This window comes from Magallana gigas, chromosome 2 (genome assembly GCF_963853765.1).
Source record: "Magallana gigas chromosome 2, xbMagGiga1.1, whole genome shotgun sequence".
NCBI lineage: Eukaryota > Metazoa > Mollusca > Bivalvia > Ostreida > Ostreidae > Magallana > Magallana gigas.
Window position 1 is genome coordinate 35,054,131 of NC_088854.1, and position 27,722 is coordinate 35,081,852.

General features: G+C 32.3%; 1 protein-coding gene across 2 annotated transcripts in view; it reads left to right on the plus strand.

Moving 5' to 3' along the window:
• Positions 1-385: 385 nt before the first annotated feature.
• The window catches only part of LOC105320727 (estradiol 17-beta-dehydrogenase 2), an 80,235-nt gene continuing 52,898 nt past the window's right edge, over positions 386-27,722 (plus strand). For both annotated transcript variants that reach the window (XM_034445893.2, XM_066076342.1), the window contains exons 1-3: positions 386-718; positions 17,964-18,252; positions 18,589-18,801. In XM_034445893.2, the coding sequence (XP_034301784.2) occupies positions 18,063-18,252; positions 18,589-18,801 (403 nt within the window). In that variant the 5' untranslated portion in view covers positions 386-718; positions 17,964-18,062. The remainder of the gene's footprint in view (positions 719-17,963; positions 18,253-18,588; positions 18,802-27,722) is intronic.

Consider the following 27,722-nt stretch of genomic DNA (forward strand, 5'->3'; position numbering starts at 1 on the left):
CCATGACGAACATGTGTAAATTGTACGAAATAGAGCCTTTGAAGGTTTTTTTTATTGAAATAGTACACAATAATTGGACGGACCGTGCTTTTAATTTTTATGTCACATGTTTAGGTGACAGTTATAACAGCCAAGAGATAAAAAGAATAAGCAAACACTGACACGTGTTTGGGCAACATTAATAAATACATGAGGTATTTCTGGATCTACAATTGACAAGGTTCATTATCAAACCTTAAATGCATCAAAAATCCTTCTTAAAGTCCGTAAAAGACTTATCATCTATGGCAAATAGAAGATGCAACGAATTTCTAATCATTCATTCAAGAGGTCAACCCCACTCTCCAAATCCAGAATACTTTATCTCATTATGGCAGTCACACTACATATACATGTAAGGTGGGAAAGTAACTGCAGGACTTTTGACTTCATTGGTCATTCTTTCCATCAATCGTTACCCCGGACTTATTCTGATTTTTTGATATTTTTTAAGTCACTGGTTAGCTAAAAGCATTATTGACACATCAAGGACTTTTGCTAAACATTTCTGTTTGGTAAAACATTGGATACTCAAATATTATCACTGTGGACATATGGCAGAATGTTTTTCAATAATGCACTCTGACGTCTTGTCCTTATCGGTAAATGAGTGCCAGCCAGTACAGCGTGTAAGGTTAGAATCTAATCTGCCCAGTAAAGAGAAAATACCTGTGTCTTGGTAAGTAGTTATTGAGATTTAAAATCTAATTGAATGCTGAATTATTTTGATAGCCTGTCTTATATTAAGCAATTTTAAATAAAATTTACATATATTCGAAGTAAGGTTTAAATTTAAAGATTTAATATAATCATTGTGCAACTATTGAGGTTATTGATCAGATTTAGATTCCATACAGATAAAATATTCATAAAAGATCATAACTTTCTTCTTGTCATGTTTTTAAATGAAATTTAAAAAAATATATGCATTCTTTTCGTATTGAAAAAAAAATGGTATGAACAAGTTGTTTATATGTATCAAATTTGTAGAAAAGATAGATTAACTCGGAGTAAACATAAATAGCATTTAGTCAATTACTTACTTTAGCCGGTATTTATTTATTCATTTATTTGACAACGGCCCAACATTGATCAATGCAATTAACATTAGCAGAGAACGGGGTCTCTAAACCCCGTGAAACTCTGCCTAGTCGGTCGTCGGTGAATAGAAGAGCGGAAAACCTTGACTTGGGAAGATGCAAAGCATATACCCGTTCAAGTTTTTCCTGTATCTTTCTTATTTTCTCGTTTAAACTGATTTGCCTTTACATGTATGTAAACATGATCATGTGAGAAAAAAATCAGATACCAGTGAATGTAAGTCCAGAACCAGCTTCACTTTATCTCAAAACACCGTCCAATGGTGACCTCATCAAAGATTAAGTTATGTGTGGGTTCACCCAAACATAACGCGACGTATGTGCTGAGAAAATTAATGCATCAAAAAGTAAAAGCTAGACATAAGATGTTTATTTTGATGTATCTAATTTCACTCTGAAGTTTACTAGAATTTTAAGCATATCCCTAGTATTTGTATTGTGCGTGAAACAAACATCAAAACAAAACAAGTATTCCTTTTAAAGGAATGATCGGCAATAATGATATATTGATATCTAGAAGCAATCAACATGATCATATTGATTTAAAATAATTTAAAAAGTACTGTATTTTTACAAAATATGGAATTTTTTGAATCTGTACACCATAATTTCATCATTATAAACCGTCAACAAATTTAATTTTGAAATAAATTTGAGAAAAGTCGTTCGTAAACTCCTTGTCTAGTTTTATATTTTTAACGTAATTATTAAATGTTAATGTATCTTCTTCTTCTTCAGAATACTGAGTAGGGCTCTTCAAAGAGCATTTACACGTATACAAAGAAAGAGTTCTATTAAATTAATGCGACTCAAAAACATTGAATGCCATCATAACTTGCTACTGAGGTCGCATTATAACGTAACCTTGTTTATAAATCAAGCCGTCTTCATAGCTACTACTATGCAACATCAATAGATCGAGGTCAGTTCATGGAGCATCTTCTTATGATTGGGGTCAGTTCATCGAGGTCAACTACATTACTGAATGAATCTTTCGATCGAAATTCTTACGCGTGAGACAAAATGTGCATTCTTGAATTAACAGGTCGAACTGTATTTTATGTATGTTTGCATCTCTTAAGGTAATGAATTGAAAGACAACTGAGTAAAATGTTATATAAATACTAAACCAAACTTCAAGTTTTTATAAGAACTACTTATGCAAGCGGAATGTGTGCGCACGTGGAAGCATTTGCCGGATGCCTCATATGGACACGATAGTGATCGGCCGAAGCCGATCACAAAAACTTACCCGTGTCATCTCCTGCAATAACTGAATTATGACCGCGCGTCAGATTTAATTGAATGCTAAACAAACAAATCAAACCCCATCCATTACAGCTTTTGCAAAACCAACGCATGTTTTCTCAATGCCCTCATTTAGGAATTCACTAGATTTCTAAAAGTTTTCAATGCTTTTCCATCCATATCTTGTATTAATGCCAGACCGTCTTTTATAAGCAGTAAATAAAAACAAAAAAATCATTGAAACAGAAAAAAAGGTAGAACTGACAACCCCTTCGAAAAGAGCATTAAGTCTCTAACTTGCAGGTCTCTCGCATAGAAGCCTACTTTAAAAACAATGAACGGTATTGATGTGCCAACAATTTTGCTGTTAACGCAAAAATAGAGGGTGCGTCTTTTTACCCCAATGAACCACAATGATACCCCAATGAACCCCAATGATACCCTAATGATACTAAGTATGTTCATAATTAATACACTTAATGAATTTTATGTACCAACACGTTACACAAATGAATGAAATTTCAACTACGCGGTGTTTTATTCACCGATTGATTTCCCAGTGAACCCACTGATATCCCAACCCCTCACGAACCACAATAAACCTAAAATGTGCTCTGTGCAATGATTCATTCACCAATGAATTTTTATTTTCCAAATGATACAGAAATAAATCTCATCGATACAAGAATAAACGTGTACAATTAACCCCAACCAGACCCCGATTAACATTAACTTACCAATGATACTGTAATTTAGTTGTAATGATACCTAAGTAAGCCCCAATGATACTTTGATGAACCCCAAAAATACCAAGACATTATTTAAAAGCGTATTATTTAATCCCATCCACCCCCTTAACAAAGTTTTTTGGAGGAGGAGAGTGGGGGTTATAGGAATCATCTTGTCTATCAGTCTGTCTGTGCAAAATTTGTTTCTGGTTAATATCTTAATACTTATGGAGAAACACTGAAAGTTCTTACTTCACACAAACATTGCTTATGACCTGACTGTGTGTCATGAAATTGCCCCAAGTTCATAAGGTGCGATGGCACGCTGAAGTGATAGCGCGATGACGCGATGGTACGATAGCGATAACGCGATAGTACGAAAGCGATGACGCGATGCTCTATCGTGTCATTGTTAGTTCTCTATCGCGCTATCGTCATCGTATCACCGCACCAACGCTCTATCGACTGTTTATTTAAAGGGGCATGGCCACGATTTCGGTCAAAAATATTTTTCCGCTTTTAATATCTACAATGCTTAAGAGGGGCATTTTAATAGGCAACCGAAATTTGAGTGTCATTCGTTGAGTAATAAGCGAGTTACAGAGCTTGAAATTCTTCGCTATGTAAACAAAGCGTTTGTTTACATTTTGAACGTTGAAGTAAAAATTTCGGTTTTAAGCCTAAAACGAATGTTTTAATCGTTAGGAACTGTTTATTTATGCCTACAATAAATAAAAAGATAGACAAATAAGCTGGAAAAAGTTTTTTACTGGTATATTGAACCTATGTAAACAAAAACAGGGCACGAGCCTTGTTTACATGACAAAGAATTGTGAGCCCTGTATATTGCTTAAACCTCAACGAATGACTCCCAGACTTTATTTGATCATTCGAAGTGCATTTCTAAGGCATTGTAAATAATAAAAATATAATAATAAAATTTGACCAAAATCGTGACCATGCCCCTTTAAGGATTTCATTCCAATCAATTCCAATTCTTTTGATGACGAAAAGATGCTGGAATGTTTTTTTTTATTGTATACAATAATAACCATTAATGAAATAAGATTTGATTGCCTAATTAAAAAAATGAAATGCCCAATTTTATCTAAGTATTTACAGGCATGTTGTACCAGGAAGATGAGGTTAAGAAAGATTTTGTTTTATAGCTGTAACAGGGTTTACTTTCGTATAATGAACAACCATTATTGGAATTTTGCATAAGCAATTCATGTTCCTACCGATGTTATATAGTGCCACCACCCCCCCCCTTCCTTCGGACAAATTACGTAGCACTTTCTTCCTTTAAAAAAATGGTGTTATGGTACATTTTCTACCACGGAAAGGTGGTTATATAGTGGGATTATCTCCCTTTTATGGTCAGGTTTTCCCATTGGTTTATCTCAGATGAAATTTATTACTCATGAAAAAGGTAATATATATTTAGCTCCTCCAAGAAATTAGCTGATAAATCTTGACAAAATTTGAAGGCGTCCGCCTGCAGGATTAAAACAATCAACCTACGACATAAAGCGCACTTATAAATAAAATTGACATCGAATTTGAAGGCGCCTAAACAAGGACTAGTAATGATTAGGGGACTTGGGTCGTTTGACACATAAAGATGTCGATGCAGGTTCCAACAAATATAATGAAGGTGGCACTTTAATGAATGATTCACTTTTGAATCTAGTTTCACCTGATGAGTGACACAAGCCCTACATGTAGTTTTGGCAATATATGTTTTAAAGGAAGTGAACATGAAAAATTAATTGTTGCTTAATAAATTTTAAATGCCTTTTGAAACTGAGGTCTGTAACCTTTTTGTTTATTTATATCAAGAGATTTTATCAATTCAACACTCCCGGTGAAAGGTTTATGGAGGTAATCCATTTTTCCCCAGCATGCATCTTTCTCTGACGTAGATAAGCCACATTGCTGCTAGTGACTGGGTCAATGTTGGAACTAGGCCAGTGTTTATGTATAGAGTTGATAAAAGTTACGAAGAAAAAATATGCTTGTGTGAATTTTACACTTTAAAGTGTGAATACTATGTCATCACTACATGGCTGTTTTAATCAAATGTTTGGCATTTCTTTGATCTTGCTTTAATAATAAACATTGCAATCGAGAAATGAGTTCTCATTAACAGTATTCAATTTTTCAAAAACTGAAACAGTTATGATTAAATTCTCTTAGACAAAATGTATCAGTGTCACATGGCCAAAAATGTTCAACGCTAAGTGCTTTTTATAATGCAAGCCGTTTCCCTCGTCTCTTTCAATCAGTTTAAAATTTTCACAAAAACTAAAAAAGTGATAATTTAATGGACTAAAAACTAGCGACCACCACTAATTTATCTGACGGCCAGCCGGCTACCACATAATTATATGGTGGCCGCAACATAAAATGTAGAATTATCTGTAACAATGTTTTGGGGTTTTGACTTTTTGTTCACTTAAATGCAAATACACAGTCTTCAAGCCTGCTAAATGTATACAAGACTTTTACTAGTTTAACCATCAATTTTATTCATTTGTATACAGTACAATTCTATTTAATCAAGTTTTTGTAGTACGTACACAACTCAAAGTACCGAACGTACTTATGCTAAATCGAGGTTTAGACATAATGATACATAATGTATATTCTTTGAATGATCTGTTATTCAACACTATTTGTTATTTTTATTGTAAAAGCATAAAAGAAATTGTGGAAAAAAGCCGAGGCATAGAACCACTTATATCTATTTGAAAAATCCACGGTTTTTTTAAAAATATCACTGTGTAATGATGTCACTGTATTTAAGACAAAGTTTGAAATATTTACCAATTAAAATATTTCAGTCCATAATGCTTCGATCAACCCATCAGAAATGATCAATACTCTCCAATGTGTGTGTATATATAAGCCAATTTTACAAGATAGTGTGTTAATTAATCAATTTAAGTGTACAATTTACAGATTAAAGTGTATATTTTACACTTTAAAGTGTGAATTTTTACAGATTAAAGTGTGAATTTTATAGATTAAAGTGTGAATTTTACACTTTAAAGTGTGAATTTTACAGATTAAAGTGTAAAATTTACAGATTAAAGTGTAAATTTTACAGATTAAAGTATGAATTTTACAGATTAAAGTGTAAAATTTACAGATTAAAGTGCAAAATATACAGATTAAAGTGTAAAATTTACAGATTAAAGTTGAATTTTACAGATTAAAGTGTAAATTTTACACTTTAAAGTGTGAACTTTACACTTTAAAGTGTGAATTTTACAGATTAAAGTGTAAAATTGACAGGTTAAAGTGTACAATTTATAGAGTCAAGTGTGAAATTTACAGATTAAAGTGTGAAATTTACAGATTAAAATGTAAAATTTACACTTTAAAGTGTAGAAAATAAAAAAATGTGAAGTGTATATGTGACACTAATACGCTTCCGTAGCATAAGGCAGTTGAGGCGTTCCATAGTTTTAATTGAAAATCTATTCCTCGCACTATAATAGGGAAAAACCAAGTAAATGAAGTGGGACATAATGAACGACAAATCGGTATTAAGACTACAACCCGGTTTCTCCGGCCAAAGAATTATAAATAAATCACCTCTGTTACTGTAGCCAGGAGACTATGATTTTGGTAATCTAAATAGTAGGAATAACGATATTTAGTTGTTTCTCATAATCATGTATATCGGGAGGGGGGTATTTTGAGCATACCTAACCATCTACTTGTTATGTTCATCTTTAAGGTAATAGCTATCCAAAGTATACTCATAAATTGGGTTGAGTCAGTGTATGCTTTTTAACCGCTTCACGGATATAAATTGTTTCGAAACCAATTAGAAAGCGCATTCTAACCAAAATTAATTTTTTTCTAAGTCATTCTGACCACCGAACATTGCGAACCTACCAATCCTTAATTTAGTTTAATTTAGGCCAGTTAACGTTCTGCAGTCTGAATAATACATTGTAAATGCCGGGTTTCAATCTAACATAATAACACCTAGGGCAGAATACATTAGGAATTTTGAACATATTGAGTGATATATTAAGCTGCGTAATTTTTTGCGTAATTTCCACAAAAAATAAAAGGATCGAAATCAAGGAATGATGTGACAGGCGTAGCCGTTTTCTTAAAACGTTGTTAATTTATGGATTTATTTTTTACTTCTAAAGGTTTCACAAATAAGATATATAAAATGCCATACGCTAAAAAATACATATGTATGATGAGAGAGAGAGAGAGAGAGAGAGAGAGAGAGAGAGAGAGAGAGAGAGAGAGAGAGAGAGAGAGAGATATGAATTAATCAGAAATCGATTTGATAAAGAAAATAATTGTTTTATCTGCTTTTTCATATCGATTATATTTCTTTTTGTCTCAAGTTTTTCTTTGCCGACTATAACTGTGTGATAAAAAATTCTGGTAAGTCGGCAAATAAAATGACCTACATCTTTAGAAATATAGTATGGTTATTTATTCCCCATTTTCCCGAATCCACTCGATACCCAAGTGTTATGTCTAAACAACCAGTCTTAAGCATTCGGTTAATAAAAAAAATGGTTTTTCCTAATCCCAGACAGTCAACAGACTTGTCATAAAATCATTAAACAGTGAATTTCAAATAATAACATCCGTAGACAATATCCCGTAACTAGAAAAAAATACGTATTTACTTTTTTGACGCCAAATGTAAATTAGCCTCTAGTCTCATTACTTCATGTTACCTGTAGTAGATCTTATTCAAATGCTTACAAGAAATCATATTGACGCAAGCGTCAAGTGGGCCGCAAAAATATAATTGTTGTATGAATCATCACTACAAAGAAAATAACGAGTTGGTTGTACTAATTTTAATTGTAGATTTTGATTTTAATTACTATATTTTCAGCAACTCGTTTTTAACATTTTAGAGTTCGATAATTTTTTTCCAAAATGGAATTATAAATCTTATTTACACTACAGTTTATAAGGATAATCATTGTTATTTCAAAAGAATTAAAAAATAAATCAGGTTAGCTCAAATTTTCAGGTCCATACAAATTTTCAGTGTTTTCATATTTTTGCTTTAAAAAATGATGTCATTTCATGATAATCTACCACAAAGCACATAGCAATATAATAGATTCACACACAAAGTCATTTTATTTGATGCAGCACATAGAAATTCAAATACATCATTTATATAAAAGTTCATGTCATTCAAGTCTTTAGTATTTCAGGTCTTTAGTATGTCCCGTATACCGATCCCAATACAATGGAAAATTCGATAAAAGCACGTCTAACACGACAGTCATGACCTTCTTTACATTTACGAGCAAAACAAAGAAAATATGTAATATTTACAAAAGGCATAAAACATATTTCTACATGTAATTTTACTTTTAATTGATAAAAATGAGCATAATATTAATTCATGAAAAAAAAACTATCCCGCAGAAACGCAGTTACAATATTTAAATGTGTATCAAAAAACGGACTTACATGTAAATATTCGTAGAGAGAGAGCGATTTTTTAGTGTTCAGGAATTCAATATAAACGCAACATTTGTCAATAAATGCATGCATACATGCAAACATATCTAAATGTTTGAATAAATACAAAACAGCCCTTCTTTTAAAGCCATGTAAAATACTGAAAACGTTGGTGCATTGCTAAATGTTGTGTGTATACAATCATTGAGATGGCGGCATTTCTTTGATGCCGGTGTAATGAAGAATAATGACCCCCGTAGAATAATGACCGGGGGTCATTTTTTCGACGTAGAATAATGACCCCCTTAGCTGAAGATTAATTGGATTTTTCTGAAGAAAAAAGACCCAGGGGTTATTTTTCTTCATGTTAAACATGAAGAAAAATGACCCCCATAGAAAAATGACCCCCCCCCCCCCCCTAAACATGAATAGAAATTGGTTACCCCGTAATCAAGATATGACTTTGAAATTACTTAATTTTTCACTCTGTTCAACTGATTTTGAAGTTATAAACACCAAATTTGTAAATAAATCGCTGTATAAAGTTTTTCATATCCGTAGCAAGCACGCACAAAACACTTTTACATTGCCACAAATTGACAGTTAAGTCACTTCTCTCGTCGACATATGGCGGGAAATGACGCAAATAAAGAATAATTGTTGTAATAATATAAGCAATATTCATTGGTGAATGAATTGTCAATCTTAGAATGATACATGTATATATCTTTATGGAAAAAGACTAAGGGGGCAGGTAACGTAGGAATATGAATTCTTCTTATCTACATTTCTTGAGGAAAGTGATTTTTAAAAAGTCATTTTGCGTTAATTTTGTTTTCTTTTACGTAATACATGAACATCAATATTCTAAACAATTGTTGTAATGTTGTATTTGTGATCATGAATAGACTTTATTCTTTTAGAGCAAATGTGTGAATAGTACCTGACTATAGTAAATCTTTATAGATAATAAACACTGACCGATTATAAGAAGAAAAGATTGTTTCTAAAAGCGTTGATAAAAGGTTAGGGCCCATGTCAGGGGTTTATATCCCCTTTGATTTTGATCACACGGTCTTTATTGTATCCAAAGTTACCAATGCTCATACAAATATTGATGCATTTATCATCTTGATATTAACTAACTTACTAAAGTAGGCCGACGATAAAGTAAAATATATTTTCTGTACGAGTACTCTCAGTACTTTGACGATTTTCCTTATTGGCCGTTAACCTCTACTGGCGTAATGGCTGCTGTCAGTGCCTACTAACTTCAGCTTGGTTATAATGCCTAACATTGGAGTAAACTTTTCATAATTTTGGTTTCATCATTAATTCTGGGTGATGCACTTGCAAAACCAGCAGTTTGTAATAGCGGAAATCCTCAATGCAAGTATAATTCATGAACAATATGAAGAATATAGAAGATGCGACGGCGAAGCGCAAAGATGCGAATACGAAAGTGCTAAGTTGCGAAGGCGAAGAAGTGATGCTACTATCGCTTCTTTGCCTTTGGAACTTCGCACTCTCGCCTTCGAATCTTCCCACTTTTGCCTTTTTAGCTTACCGAGACGAAGTCAAGGGGGGCTTATGCAACACTCCCGGCGTCGGCGTCCAGAGCTGGTTAAAGTTTTTATTGCAGGTCCTGTATCTAAGCTATTACTTGTCCTATCTTTACCAAACTTGCAAACTTCACCTAACCTGAATGGATGTTGCGTCTCATGATACTGATGCACCGGACAGGCTTGAATGCTGAATCTCAGCCATAGGTTTATGATGCTTGATGAGGTTTAGTTTTTTGGAACAGGTCACATGTTTCATAGCTGATAGCTTGCATAGTTGATTTAACTATATCATAAATGAAACGCAGAGGTTGCTTCAGATGCAGAGCCTGATCTCCATTATCAAGGATGCTGAAGAAATCTTCTACCTCACTCAAACCTGCTTGATAGGTAGATGTTAAATGATATATAGAGGATATCTATATTGTGTGATTTTATATTTGCTTTATCCAACGAGTTGAAATGGTGTATATATTCGCGAGGCTTGCCGAACGAATATAACCATTTCAACGAGCTGTATAAAACCTATGGGCGAATTTATTGATCAAAAACTAGTTTAGGTTTTAATTCGGTTTTGCAAACTTTTCATTTATTTGCAAAACTGGTTTTGAACTAGTTTTAAACTAAAACTAGTTTTCGTATTTATTGGCTTTAAACTGAAACAAGTTTCCAAGAAACCTAAAACCACCTTCGAGTGCGGTTTCGGGGGTTTTAAATCCTTTCAAGATGGCGGAGAGGTATCCGAAAGGGAGTTGTTGATACTCTAGTGTGGCACATGTGTCAAAGAATGAACTCAGCGAAGCATATTGGTATCGTTCTAACGTTAAACATATGTGTCTCAAAGGATCTATGATAGTATATATAGTACTGACCAAAATAATAATGTGGAAGAGAGCGATTCCATTAATACTAACACTGAGAATTACCCTTTGCAATTTACAACAGGCAAACGATAAACTTTCAAAGTGGTTGATGAAAAAAAAAGAATTCATTGAAAGATCTGCTCATAACATTTTTTTAGTACACATTGTAATGCATGTGATAAGTTCGTCTGTCTATTTCATTAATGCTGGCCATTCAACTACAGCTCTTTGAAATCATCAAGATTTGTCTGGCTTTTGAGCTTAGACCACGTAATAAGTGGATATTTCACTTGAAACCAGTGTCATTTTTAACTCGTTTCAAACGCCTTAAGTAAATCAAATGATCTCTATTGACATACGTGTAGAAAACTAAATATTAATATAGTTTTTCATAGCGGCATCTACTTTTCCAAAATATTGATATGATGTTAAAAGCCAATATTTCAATGGGTTTGCAGAATAACCTAATATGTGGGTATTGCCAGGAAAAATTTGTCTGCACTGTTTAATAAAGACTTTCATACAAATGCAGATGAGTTAAAAAATTATCTTCTTTAAATTTCAAGAACAAAACCAGTAGGTATGCGAGTGCAATGACAGCCATTATAATTCTAAATGAGTGCAATGACAGCCATTTTTCCAAACTAACTTTCCATTTAGTGTTAAACCTTGAAACCACCCAACTGGTTTTAAACAGATATGAAACTATTATCAAACCATAAACCTAAACTCGAACTAGTTTTTGATCAATAAATTCGCCCTAAGTTTTATAAAAGAAACACTACGCCTAGTCTAATGATTCGAAATTGAAAATAGTGAATAAGGATGCTTACTGGTGGTAAAATAAAAGTCTAATAAACATTATTTCGGTAAGTTCTTGTAGGCTATATGAACACAACCTTCATCGCGATCGCGTCGTCAGGATGAACACCTTAATAGTTAACGTAATTTGCAGTTTTAAAAGTACACAAAGCAAATTGAATATTGGAAAGGGGCTAAACTTTTAAATAAAATCTTGTCAAACAAGAAAAAAGGGTCTTTTGGGTACGGTTATGTATAACTTTGCAAAGAAATGGTGGGGGGGGGGGGTGCTAAGCCTCCCCCCCCCCCGGTTCCGACGCCTGTGCTACGCAGTTATGTGTTTTCCTTCATATTTGAATCTAAATTTTTGACAAAATCCATTTAATATCAATTTTTGTAGTAGATATAGTTATTTTGAAAGTACTTGCAAATCTTCGAAAATAGGTCACTGAAGCGTTGAAGCGAGGGGCTGTGTCAAAAATAGTTCGGACCGGAAGTATTTGATAAAGCATCACCCGTTTGATATAGCAAAAGTTTATCACACGGGTAATATACACCGCACGTATGAGATAAAACATGATTTCTATGATATAGTATTGTATGATATGAATCACTATTGTTTAATAGGATACAATATAATACCATGTTATATTGTAAAACGTTAAAGGATACGATATAATATTGTATCATTTTTTCATCATTAATATTTTTTGATATGATATTGTATCATGATATTGTTATGTATAGTATTGCATATTATGATACGATATTGTATAATATTATATTGTATTATTAATTAATTATTTAATCACATGATACTATTACATATGATATTGCAATATATAATATTACATCCTATGATATAATATTGTATATTCTATGATATTGTATCATACAGTATTGTATAATATGATATTGGTTTCTGTAACATAGAATTACATCAAATGAAATTATATATATGAGATTGTAATATTATAAAATATCGTATTATACGATAGTGTATTATATGATATTGGTTTATATGATATATTATCATATCACATGAAATTGTATTTTATGATGTTGTTATATATATTATTGTATCATATGATACAATATGTATAATATAATTGTGTAATATAATATTTTTTATTTTATCCCATGATATTGTATCATTTGATATGATACAATGTTGTATCAAATTATTCTGTATCATATAATACAATATCATTTTATTTATCAAATACGATACAGTATCATACAATACAATATCATACTATATTATACAATATGATAATATGTGTTTCAATGTTATGATGTATTGTTTTCCCTTTGACTGAAATGTCACACTTTCATTGGATTAAACATGGCACGTGATTGCGTCATAAATCTCTATGTAGGTTCTTTGAGGATTTATATTTGGCAATATGGCCGTCATTGGCCGCCGCCTCACCTACTCATCTCGGTATATCATATTATTTAACACAGAAATCGTGTTCAGTAAGTCCTTAAAATATTTAGAATTGTTGCCCTTTGGAATTATTTTTAAATTAGAGTAGTTGCCCTTTGAATATTGACGTCACATTGTTATGTCTGGAGCAGAGCAAGCAGCGTTCGGAATTTGCTCAATTCTCTGCAGTGGTTTAAAATTGAATAGCAACAAAACATTGTAAGTAATATGGGTGAAGCGAAGATTTTTTATGTGTATTTGATATAGGTGGTATTGATAATTTTTAAGAGTTTAAATGAGTTTAACTGGACGAGATGAATCACCGCTATTTGTAAATGAATACCGGTATGTCGCTTGATAGTCCTCGGGAAAACAAAACACTTATTAGGTTAGTTACTGACTCACTTCGAAAATATATTGGGTTGATCAATCTCATAGACGGCTCGGCTTCGCCTCGCCATCTATGAGATTGATCAACCCAATATATTTCCGTAGTGAGTCAGTAACTAACCTAATAAGTAATATTATTGCAATATGATATCGTTTAATATAATACTATATTGTATTATGTTATGACATTGTAATATTTGATCAAATACAATGATGTATAACACAATAGAATGTCATATCATACGTTTCAATATCATATCTCACAATTTTTGTACGGTATTTTATGGTATTATATGATATATATTGTAAGTATGATAGGATGCAATTTTTTATTTTATATTGTTGTATTAATTAATAAATGATTATATGATTATCAAACAATTTTTTAACAGATGATATACGATATTGTGTCAAAAGAATTGCAAGCTCTGTAACTTGCTTATAACCCAATAATGAGACTCAAATTTTGGTTGCCTATAAAAAATTAATGAAGCATCGTGAACATTAAAATCGAAAAAAAAAATTGACTAAAAACGTGACCATGCTCCTTTAAGATGACAACCATACTCCGATGCAATACGTCAATGTCTTGTTATAACGGAAGGATTTTTATTTTCTAAGATATAGCCCTTCTCTCATTTTAAGTTTATTTGAATATGAATTATAATTCCTGCTACTGCAGCAGTAAAAATTTCACAAATAATTAAAGAATACAGTAAAACACGGTTATAGCGAACACGCTTATAATGAATTGACGCTTACAGCGAAGTGAATTTCATTCCCCAAGCCTCTATTTCATGTTGTAAACTTGACGGATATAACGAATTATGCCTTAACGAAGTTAAATTGTCCGTCCCTGGGACTTCGTTATAAGCGTGTTTTACTGTATACTGAAAAACTTTAATCTACAAGGGGGTCATTATTCTACAGGGGTCACGTTTCTTTATGTGGAGTGTGCTCATTTTTATGAAAATGACACTTATTCTTCAGGCAAAAGGGTCATTTTTCTACGTAGAATAATGACCGGGGGGTCATTTTTCTGCGTCAATTAATGACCGGGGGGTCATTATTCTACGTCGAAAAATGACCCTCGGTCATTATTCTACGGGGGTCATTATTCTTCATTACACCGGCAAAGCGATCCAATGAACTTAAATGCGGTCGAACTGCTGGGGAACTTCGGCGGAATATCTTTGATGCCGGCGATGCAACGAGCATCTGAATTTAGCAAACTGCTAACAGAAACTAACTCTATATTTGTACTATAAAAAGCCGTTATTATTTTTATTTATAATAAAAACAAAACGAAAACAATAAAATCAGTCATTTTAAAGATAAAATCGTTAAACAAAACAAATTAGGGAAGAAAAAATATTCGGCACAAGTCCAACACTCTTACAACTGAGCTTCGCGGACTCTCGCTTCAGATCTTTTGAACTCAAAATCTCGGGAATGCTTGGATCGATATTAAAACGAATTTCATATTCTGAAGTGTTTCAAGCGTCTCTATGGAATAAAAACATATATAAAATTCAACTTTACAAAAAAAAAAAAATAAGGTTTTTCATTTCCTTCCGGTGACGACCGGAAGTGACGGTGGACTTTCGGATATGCAAAGGGCACTGCGGCGTTAACTCTCTAACATCTCTGAAAATTTAAAGGCTCTATCTTAAATACTCTTGGAAAAAAATCGTGAACAAGCAAAAAATCTTTAATATCTCAGTACCGGAAGTGACGACCAAGAAAAGCTCGCTTGATTTACATACAAATTTTGTCATGAATGAGATCTGAAAGTTTCATCAAAATCGGCCAAGGCGTTTTTGAGAAAACGTGACAGAAAAAACCCAATAAAAATATAGTGAAAAAGAAACAAAGTAATAACAAAAAGGTCTTCCGTTGGAAACGGAAGACCTTAATAATAGAGGAAAAGAAACAAAGCAAAAACAATAAGATCTTCAGTTGGAAACGGAAGACCTTAATAATAATAATAATAATGATAGGGAAAAAAACAAAGCAATATCAATAAGGTCTTCCGTTGAAAACGGAACACCTTTATAATATTAAGAAACAGTACGGAAACAATAAGGTATTCCGTTTCCGACAGAAGAATTTAGTAAGGTCTTTATCTGGAAACGGAAGACCTTAATAATAACTAGATACGATCTCGTTAAGAGCAACGAGTGAGTCTTCCGTCCAATTTGTCATATGATGAGATGATTTGAGATTTTGAATGAATTTTGATTCGGTTATTTTTTATCGATTTAAACGAGTTTAGATTTTCTGAAAATCCAAAAATTCATCCAATAATTTCGAAAAAGATGTCACTTTACGCAGAAATTCAAGAGCATTACAAATAACATATTCATAATCAGTCTGAGGTCATTTCAATACGATTTAAATGAGTTTAAAATCTTTCAAAAATTTAAAGAACTATATATGATACGAGTTAAATTTGGCCCCCATAATTCGCCATTTTTTAAAAGCTTCGGGTACAATAATATGTTAACTTATTTTGTAGAAGAGTTTATATGAAATATATTTTTCATCTATTTATTTGATTTATTTGCACTCACTGGCAGTATATGACGCCAGAAGTGACGCTATTTCTATAATTCAATCAAAATTGGTCAAAAATTAACATTTTTTTATCTTTTTACGAATGGGATATATAGAGCGCATGCTTGAACAAGGAAGATTTTTTTGTCACTAAGTAGTCTTGGGTAGATACATCTCTGATTAAATTATTTTTTTTGTTCAAGCATGCGGTCTATGTTTCCTGAAAAAAAACCTGCTTGAAAACAAGCTGTTTTAAGCTAAAAATGGCGGGAAAAGATTGTCTTTACGATGCCATACCGGTATTTCTAAATTGTCGGCACTTGAACCAAAATAAATATTATGTAAACACATCACATACATGTATATATCTGTATTAAGAAAGCAAAGAGTTACAGTTAAATGATAATGTTCATTTTAGGGGGCCATTTAAGTCCCATATCATATATATATAGTCCTTTCATTCAATCAATTCAAAAAGATGTCATCAGATGCAGAATTGCAAGCGCAATTCCAATATCACGTTTTAAAAAATTATTCTGAGGTAATTGTAAAAGGACTTAAATGAATTTCAAATTATTGGAAAATCCTTTTTTTTTATCCAATCAATTCGAGTAAGATGTCATTAGACGCAGAATTAAAAGCGCAACTTAGTAAGCATGTGATAAAATCGGTCTGAGGTTATTTTAACAAAATTTTATTCAGTTAAAAATTTTCAAAAAACTGAATTTCATCCAATTAATTCGAGTAAAATGTCTTCAGACGCAGAGTGCTATACAACTTAGATATCATGTGATAAAAACGGCCTGATGTCATTTTACCACAACTTTAATGAGTTTAAAATTTTCAAACAATTCAAATTCTATCTAGTCAATTCAAGAAAGATGACACAAATGCAAAATTGAGAACAAAACTTAGGAATTATGATTCAAAATTAGTCTGAGGTCTTTTGAACACGATTTAAAGGAGCTGAAAATTAAAAAAAAATTAAATGTCATCCAATCAATACGAGTTAGATGTGATCAGACGCAGAATTGCCACTGCAACCTAAATATCAGGTTTTAAAAGCAGTCTAAGGTCATTTTAACACGATTTAAATGAGTTTGAAAATTTTGATCGATTTTACGAGTCTCCTGGTCCCTAATTAAAAGAGACAGCTCCTATTGTTTGATTTCGTTGAAAAGATCTTTTATTTTTCTCCCATTTTTATTTAAACAATATTTTATTATGTAAAAATATTACATAATAAGGATTAGGCAGCAGGCAATCTGCCTATTTGATCATGAGCCCTCTCCTTATTTATATTAAATGTCTTAACATAATATAAACTGATTAAATGATACAGATCAAAACGTATGAAAAATTTTGATTCAAACTTCGTACCAATTTTTTGTGCCAAGGCGAGCCTCACAAAATGATGCCATTGGCGTAAAACAACTGTAGTGCACAACTTTAAACTATGGTCTACCTTTCCTGAAAATTTCATAGTCACACACTATTAGTTTCTGAGATCAGCTCTGCACAAAATACGTCGTAAACATTTACAAAATCGGCCGTAAGTCTTGACCGGAATTGACGACAGGAAACATTTTAAAAATGTATTTAGTTAACATCAAGTCTGTAAAAAACATGATTGAAATCGGTCGAATAGTTTTGAAACGTTGGAACCGGAAGACCTTCATAAGGTTTTCTTCTGGTACTAATTTGAATAAATCATGCAAGTCATTGCACATATTGAATTTCAACTAAAATTAAAAATGTTGACTCTTTTTTTTCAGGGTAATCGTTGATGATTTTTTGAAGTATCTACCAACGCCTACATTGCCCTATTTGGTGTGAATTCTGTATGTTCTGTGTATTTAATAAAACCGTTTCTTATGGATCAGAGTGCGAGAAAATTTGTCATTACATATACCTTAACTTTAATGTGTATAGCGATTATAATCACCATATTTGAGGTAACTCTTATTTGGCAAGTGTTTATAACATTATCTTGCCTTAGCACAGTAATCATTACCACACCGACAAAGAAGCTTCCTGTCAAAGATAAAGCAGTGCTTATAACAGGTAATAGAATGTAATACATTTCTCTCAATGTTGAACTAACAAAATACAGGTGAATAGTGGTTTCAAAGAACTTTAACTAATGAAGCGTTCCTACAGTTGTTATAAAATACAGAAATGTATGTTTCGATTGTTCTATAATCATCTTGTTTGTGAATAGAACAAAAAGTTATGATTTAGAACATTTCAAATAAATTACAAATTTCACATGTTGTTTAAAAATGGATTATATTTATTTTGAAAGTTACAATAAACAAAATAAAGTTTAACAAATTTTATTTTATTATTCTATGAAAAATAATAATAGTCTGCATACCAATCTTATAAAATATATTATAGGATGCGATCGTGGAATAGGACATGTTCTGGCAAAACAATTGGACAGAAAAGGATTTTATGTATTTGCTGGCTGTCTAAAAAATAGAGGTCAAGGTAGCAAAGACCTTGTGGATGGCTCTTCATCAAGACTACAAACACTTCAACTAGATGTTAGCAAATTGACACAGGTCAAATCAGCTCTCCATACTGTTGAGCAACAGTTGCATTCAAAAGGTAACATCTGATTTTAATATATTAATGTTACCTAATCTAGAGTTATTCAAAAGAGTCCACTTGGCCTTTTAAGATGATCACAAATTAGAAGAAGTCTCTTTTCTCGATCTAGTGCATGTACATTTATATCACATGAAATTGAATTGTTTTATTATTTCAAATTATTTTTAGATATATACATGTATAAAATAATTGCATATTAGCTTGAAAGCGGCAGACAAATAGTCAAATGTAAAATTGTATTTGTTATATCAAGATGCAAAATCAAACGCAGCTTTATTCAAAACATCTTGACACACAATTAAAAAAGGGGAAATTATCAAAATTATGAAAAAAATTCTAATTGTAAGTTCATTTCAATAAGAATTCCTTATTTTTAATCTCATTTATTACATACTCCGACAAAAGTGAAAAGGAAGGAGGGGGGCGAATTGATGGCATGTAAAGGTCAGAAAAGTGCGCCCCTCGATATATTGCGCCTGTGATGTCTATACACGGTGTGTTTTGGGCTGCGTTCAAGATCGTAGTTGCTATGTAGGGCTACGTAGTTGAACAATAAGCTAGCCTAGCCGCTACGTAGGTATTCGTAACCTAAATATTATATGCTAAGTATTAAATTCAGGATAGCCACCTTGATTTACGCTTGAGATTAACAAATAATGTCAATGTTATAAGTCTTTTGTTAAATATTTCAAACTTCAAATCTTAGACCTAGCAGCTAACCTAGCGGTCCGTTCAATAGACCTAGATATTTACGACCTAACGGCTAAGCTAGCTGCTACGATCTTGAACGCAGCCCTGTGTATTTTTATGATCCCAATCTGGACTCGTCCACTAATCGGCGCCCTAAACAATAAATGAGACAATATGGCGCGACGTCCTGCTTTATATGTATGTCATATCTTTAGATCTGATAGGTATTGATCTGATCCTTGTTGGAATTTTTTTTTGTTGATGATGTCACTTCCTGTCGTGAAATATATTTTTATAGGGGTATTTTGTCGGGAGAACTTCTCTTTTACCATATAAGATATGATGTTGAACTTTTCAGGATTGATTTACTAAAAACTGAAATAGTGTCTAATGGTCTTAAGTCATATTTATCTCAAAAAGCGCCGAAGCTCGCCCGAGCTAAAAAATTAAGATTAAAAAGGCGTCGTGGTTTTTCTTGGTATATCTCTCTCCTCGAACGAATTTTGTTAAAACATGCAGAACAGAAGAACTAAATCAAATCAAGACCTGGCTGGCCCTTCAAAGTAGGGACCAAGAGAGCTCTAAAGCCTTTTAGTAACAACTTTTAACTGTATATTTTGTTATACATTATAGAAGCAACAATTCATCGTATTGTTGTTTATCTATACATGATAATTGTTTGCTCCTGTGTTACGTAATTGGGGACTTTTAGGGGCCAGAAGTCCAAAATTCTGATCATCTATATCTCAAAATGGAGAAAAATTTTGAAATGCAATGTTGGACAAAATCTGCCATACATAATGTGCTTAACAATATGCAACCATATTTGTTTTGCTATCAGGCCCCTAAAAGGAGTTACATGTATAGGAATGGCTCCGAAAGCGATCTTTTCCAAATATATCAAGAACAGTAAATAATAAGTAAACACTTATAGAACCAAATGTGTTTGAAATGAAAAGAGTTTTCATTTAACACCAAGAAAAAGAAGCTGGCCCGTTCAAATTCGGGGCCGAGAGAGCTCTAAAACCTTGCTGTTGTAAACTTTTAACTGTTATATGCAACCATATTTTGTTTGTATACTGTTCTCCAAAAAGAGTTAAAGGGTTGGTCCTTAAAATGATCTTTTGCATTTTGTTAAACATTATACAATTTTTTTGAAATGCAATGTTGAACAAAAAATGACATACATAATGTTCTTAACACTATACAACCATATTTGTTTTGTTATCAGGTCCCTAAAATGAGTTACATGTATAGGGATGGCCCCTAAAGCGATCTTTTCCAGATATCTCGAGAGCAGTACATAATTAGTGAACATTTATAGAACCATATGTGTTTGAAATGACAAGAGTTTTCTTTAACACAGGAAAAAGAAGCTGACCCGTTCAAATTCGGGGCCGACAGGGCTCTAAAACTTTGTCGTTGTTAGCTTTTAACTGTGATATGCAACTGTATTTTGTTTGTCTACTGTTTACTGTTCTCTAAAAGGGGTTAAAGGGTCGGTCTCTAAATGATCTTTTTGGTCTTAAAAATGGTAACAAATTTTAATCACTTATAACACAAAATGTATTTGATTTCAATTTGAACTTTATTTTATATGAAGAAAAATTAGGGATCAAGAAGGGTCTAGTGTCATTTATGCATATCTCTTTTAGATCCCACTCTAGTTTACAGGTATGTTTCGTTAACGAAGATGAAAAGTAAGGTATATTTAACCTTATGGTTAATATATAGTATAATATATTAGGTCAATATATAGGAGACCTTTCATTTGATATCAAATACGGGACTGGCTCCTCAAATTAGGGGACTAAAGGGGTTTAAATTCTGTAGCCGTTTAGTGAGAGATATTTTGTGAAATGATATAAAAGCAAATTTGTTTATCTTACAGCTATGTATCCAAGCAATGTAATGATTCAATCATGTGTTACATAACCAGAACAAGGAGCTGACCCCTTAAACTAGGGATCTAGATGGGTCTAAAGTTGTTGGTTTTTTTTTTTACATGTATCGATGGTTCTTTACTTAGGGATATTTTTAATAGGTTATAGAGGCAAATATGTTTATCTGACTGTTATGTACCTATACATTCTAATACTAGTAATTTTCTCATGGGTTTCGTAATTAGAGGTTTTTATGGGTCAGAAGTTCAAAACGTTGATTACCAAAATCTAGTAAAGGAAAAGTTTTATGATACTATCTCAAAATCAGTAATAAATTTTAAGACACATATTGAATAAAATGTGTTTAATTTTAAACAACCTTTCGTTCACTACCAAGAAAAAGGGGCTGGCCCCTAAAAATAGGGATCTAGAGGGTCTTAAGTCTTTTATTTATAGCTCTTCACTGGTAGGTATTTTGTAATGGATCATAGAATCAAAATGTTTCTCTTACTTTTATAAACCAAACAATATAAAAAAATTTCAAAGGTTTCGTAATGAATGGTTTTTAGGGATCAGAATTCCAGAACTTTGATCACCTATATCTTGTAAAGGAAAAATATTTTGATAATCAGTATAGAAGATGCTCATAATGATCTGCTCGGCAGTATTTAAAGAGGAAAATTTTGTTAGAACATGTATTGTAAAATAAGTTCAAATTTACGAGACCAATCAGTTGATATCGGGGAAAGGGGCTGGATATTGGTACGGTAAAAAAAATTTTTAACACTTGATAAAAAAAATGTCTTGGAAATTAAACAAAACAAACAAAAAGGGGCTGGCCTCTCAAATTTGTTTATTTTAAAGTTTTGTAGCCCAACAATAGAATGAATATCTCATGTGTTACGTAGTGAGGAGTTTTTAGGGGGTCAAACGTCCAAAACTTTGATCACTTATATCTCAAAAAGGAAAACATTTTGAAATGCCGTATTAAAGAAAAAATGCTCAGAATGATATACTTAACACAGTAACGAATATTTTAAACACCTGTTGAACCAAGTGTCTTAAGAATTAAATGACCTTTTATTCGATACGTTGAACAGGGGCTGGCCAATCAAATTAGGGACCTAGAGTACTCTAAAGTCCTTAATCTACAGATCTTTACTGAGGGATATTTTTTAAATAGACTATTAAAGCAAAAATGATTATCTCACAGTTCTATAGCCTAACACTATAACGATTTTCTCAGTTTGCCCTAATTGGCGTATTTAAGGATCAAAAGTCCAAAACCTTGATATCTTTTATCTCAAAAAGGAAAACATTTTTGAAATGCAGCATAAAAGAAAATAAGGTGATGCGGAAGCAGCCCCTAGAAAGTTCTTACTCAAATATCTCAAGAACGGTGACGAATTTCACACTTGTTTAAAAAATGTCTTAAGAATTAAATGACTTTTCATTTAATACCATGAAAGGGTGCTGGTTCCTCAAATTAGGGACCTAGGGTGTTCTAAAGTCCATAATCTACAGTTCTTTACTGAGGGATATTTTGCAATAGATTATAGAAGATAAACTTTATCTTACAGTTTTGTATCCCAACAGTAGAATGAATATTTCATATGTTACGTAATTTAGGGTTTTAAGGGGTCAAAAGTCCAAAACTTTAATCACTTATATCTCAAAAAAGAAAAATATTCCGAAATGCAGTATAGAAGAAGAGATGCTCAAAATGATATACTTAACAACATGTAACCCTAAAAATTTTGTTCAGCAGCCCCAATATGGAGATAAGGGACCAGCCCCTAAAACGTTCTTTCTCATATATTTTAAGAACGGTGACGAATTTTTAAACACCTGTTGAACAAAATGTGTTAAGAATTAAATGACCTTTCATTTGATACCAATAAAAGGGACCAAAATTTAAGTAAGGGACCTAGAGGGCTCTAAAATCCTTTATATACAGCTCTTTACTTAAGGGATATTTTATAATAGATTATAGAAGCAAAAATGATTATCTTACATGTACAGTTATATAGCCTAAGAGCATCATGATATTCCTATGAGCTGGATAATTAGGAGTTTTTAGGGGTCAAAAATCCAAAATTGTGATCATTTATATATCAAAAAGGAAAAATATTTCGAAATGCAATATAGAGCAAAAGATGCTTAAAATGTTATACTTAACAACAAGTTACCTTCAAAATTTTGTTCAGCGGCCCCAATAAGGGGATAAGGGACAAGCCCCTAAAACGTTCTTTGTCAGATATCTTAAGAACGGTAACAAATTTTAAAACACCTGTTGAACAAAATGTCTTAAGAATCTAATGACCTTTTTTGATACCATGAAAAAGGGACTGACCCCTCAGATAAGGGACCTAGAGAGCTTTTAAATCTTTAATCTACCGCTCTTTACTATAGCCTGTCCCAAGTCATTGCTTCCATCAATATTTGATGATTTTTAATAAAAATACACATACCTGTGAAAGAATTACAATTGAAAGCGATAAAAGGGAATATATCCAAGATATCTTCATTGAACAATTATCCCTTTTCACTTATAAAATTTCACAGGAACGAAAAACAATTTTCTTACGGAGATTTAAAATGGAAAAGGTTTACCTCGTGCAGTTTTTTAACGTTATCATCCAGGCTTATTAATGGCTGATGCAATGCAAAATCTCCGTTGACTTTCAATTTTGGGATGTGTATTAAAACCTGAAGCGATGGAGGGTGCGTTTCAAAACAGATAATCTGGACATTTTTCATATTAGTGGATGAACGTAGTTTGAGCACAAAGGTATATATTATTATTGAAATATCAAGCAAAGAGTGGTGGAAGCAAACACTCGGGACGGAGTATAAGGGATACTTATTAATAGATTATAGAAGCAAAAATGATTATCTTACATGTACAGTATAATAATATTCCTATGTGCTACATACAATGTGATAATACGTTTTTAAGATTAAAAATCCAAATCATTTATATTTCAAAAAGGAACAATATTTCGAAATGCAATATAGAACAAAAGATGCTCAAAATGTTATACTTTGCCTTATGTAACATTCAATATATTGTTCAGCGGCCCATAAAAGGAGATAAGGGACCAGCTCCTAAAACGTTCTTTCTCCAATATCTTAAGAACGGTAACAAACTGTTTAAAATAATGTCTTAAGAATTAAATGACCTTTCATTTGATTCCATGAAAAAGGGACTGGCCCCCTAATTAGGGACCTAAAGTGCTCTTAAATCCTTTATCTACAGCTCTTTACTAAGGGATATTTTATTATAGACTATAGAAGCAAAAATGATTATCTTACAGTTATATAGCTTAACAGTATAATGAAGTTCTCATGTGCTACGGAATTAGTGGCTTTTAGGGGTCAAAATCGAAAACTATGATCACTTATATCTCATAAAGGAAAGGAAAACATTTTGAAATGCAGTATAAAAAATTTTGTGCAGCGCCACCAGAAGGGAGATAAGGAACCCGTCCCAACAACGCTCTTTTTTTTCAGATATCTCAAGAACAGTGACGAATTTCTGAACACTTGTTGAACAAAATCTCTTAAGAATTAAATAACCTTTCATTTGATTCCATGGAAAAGGAACTGGCCACAAAATTAGAGACCTAGAGGGCTCTAAAGTTACCTACAGCTCTTCACTAACGGATATTTTGTAATAGATTATAGAAACAAAAATGTTTATCTAACAGCTTTGTAGCCTAATAGTAAAATGAATAACTCATGTGTTATGTAATGAGAGGATTTTAGGGGTAATAAGTCCAAAACTTTGATCAATTATATCTCAAGAGGGAAAAATATCTTAAAATGCAGTATAGAAGAAAAGATGCTCAAAATGATATACTTTAACACATGTAACCTTCAAAATTTTTGTTCAGCAGCCCTAATAAGGAGATAATGGACCAGCCCTTAAATCATTCTTTCTCAGATATCTTGAGAACGGTGACGAATTTTTAAACACCTGTTGAACAAAATGTCCTTTGATTTGATACCAATTAAAAAGTAACTTGTCCCTCACATTAGTGACGTAGAGAGCTCTTAAGTCCTAAATCTACAGTTCTTTACTAACAGATAGTTTAAATAGATTAAAGAAGCAAAAATGTTTATCTAACAGCTTTGTAGCCTAATAGTAAAATGAATATCTCACGTGTTATGTAATGAGAGGATTTTAGGGGTAATAAGTCCAAAACTTTGATCAATTATCTCTCAAGAAGGAAAAATATCTTTTTTTTCAAGTTTTACGCAATGAGGAGTTTTAGGGGTCAAAAGTCCAAAACATTGATCACTTTTATCTGAAAAAGGAAAACATTTTGAAATGCAGTATAAAACAAAAATTCTCAAAATTATATACTTAACAACATGTAACATTAAAAATTTTGTTCAACGGCCTCAATAAGGAGATACAGTGTTGCTATCGTGAAAGTTGACAACACGTACTATCCTATCCTATATCCTGTATCCTGCATCCTATCCTGCAAATAAGCTTTATCCTATCATATCCTACCCCATACCTTCAATATAGGAATGCAAGTTAATTAAATGAAACGAAATTTAAGAATTAAATGATTTTATAAATTAATGTTGTACTCAAAATGAATACATGTAATTAAATCTTAAAACCGAATATTCTTCGAGCGGGATAACTTACTTACCTGTGCTACGGTAAAATTAAATCGTATGCGGGATGGACACATTAACGTAACAAACAGGTAAGCGATTCGATTTTTGATTTTATTATATTTATGCATAACAAACAGATAAATAACTTATTGGGGAACTGTTTAGTCACATATTTTTATCAAATTATTTTCTTATCACATATAACTGAGCGTAATTATCATTATTCGAGCGATTCGTTCGGCGATAAATGTAAACACGATCTGGAAATAAATAATTCCTTTAGAAAGTTTATATTGTTTATATTTAAACCACTCGGAGTTATTTTTAAAGTATAAATTCTTAAGCATTTAAAGCTAGCTAACATTTATTAATTCGATCTTAAAGTTATGTATCCAACCAATGTAATGATTTTATCATGTGTTACGTAATTAGGGTTTTAAGGGGCCAAAAGTCCAAAATTTTAATCACCCATATCTCAGACAGAAAAAAAATTTGAAATGGCGTATAGAAGAAAAGATGCTCTGAATGATGTCTTTAGTAATATGCAAGTTTGAAAATTTTGTTAAACGGTCCCTAAAAAGAGATAAGGGATCGGCCCCTAAAACTTTCTTTCTCATATATCTCATGAACCGTAACAAATTACTAAACACTTATTGAACAAAAATGTGTTTAGAATCAAATGACCTTTCATTTGATAGAAGGAAAAGGGGCTGGCCCCTCAAATAAGGGGACCAAGGGGCTTTCAAGTCTTTCATCTGTAGCCCTTTTTTGAGAGATATTTTGTGAAATGTTCTAGAAGCAAATATGTTTATCTTACAGTTATGTATCCAAGCAATGTCATGATTTTATCATGTGTAACGTAATGAGGGGGTTTTAGGGGCCAAAAGTCCAAAATTTCGATCCCCCATATTTCAGAAAGGAAAAAGATTTTGAAATGCAGTACAGAGGAAAAGTTGTTCAAAATGACATACTAGATATTATGAAACTTTCAAAATTTCGTTAAACGGCCCCTAAAAGGAGATAAGGATGGCCCCTAAAACCTTCTTTCTCATTTATCTCAAGAACGGTAACAAATTCCCAAACACTTATTGAACAAAATGTGTTTAGAATTAAATGACATTTCATTTGATAGAAGGAAAAGGGGCTGGCCCCTCAAATAAGGGTACCAAAAGGCTCTAAAGTATTTCATTTGTAGCCCTTTACTGAGAGATATTTTATGAAATGTTATAGAAGCAAAATAAATCGTTTATATATCCTAACAATGTAATTATTTTCTCATGTGTTTACCTTACTAGGGTTTTTAGGGGCTAGAGGTTATAAAGTTTAATCTTTTTTTATTTCGATTGGAAGAAATGCAAATATCTGAAAAAGCTACGTAAGAGAACTTATAAAAAGTGATACAGAAAAGCATTAGTACTCCACTCCTATTTCCAAATCATGTTTTGTTATCGAAAATCAAAGTCAACGATGTCATATCACCTTTTAAAAATCAAACGGAAGACCTCCTCGTTGCTTGCAACGTTATCGTGTCTAGTTTTCCTCCTTTTTAGTCCACAAGATTTCTCATAAATTTTCAGGCAATGGTGATATCGCGAAGTTTTTTTTTCAAAATTTATTCCCCGTTGTCCGTTTCCTGTCCTGAAATGATACAGACTTAATCATCCAGACTTTGTAGGCTGATAAACCTATTGCTGAATATGTGTTTAA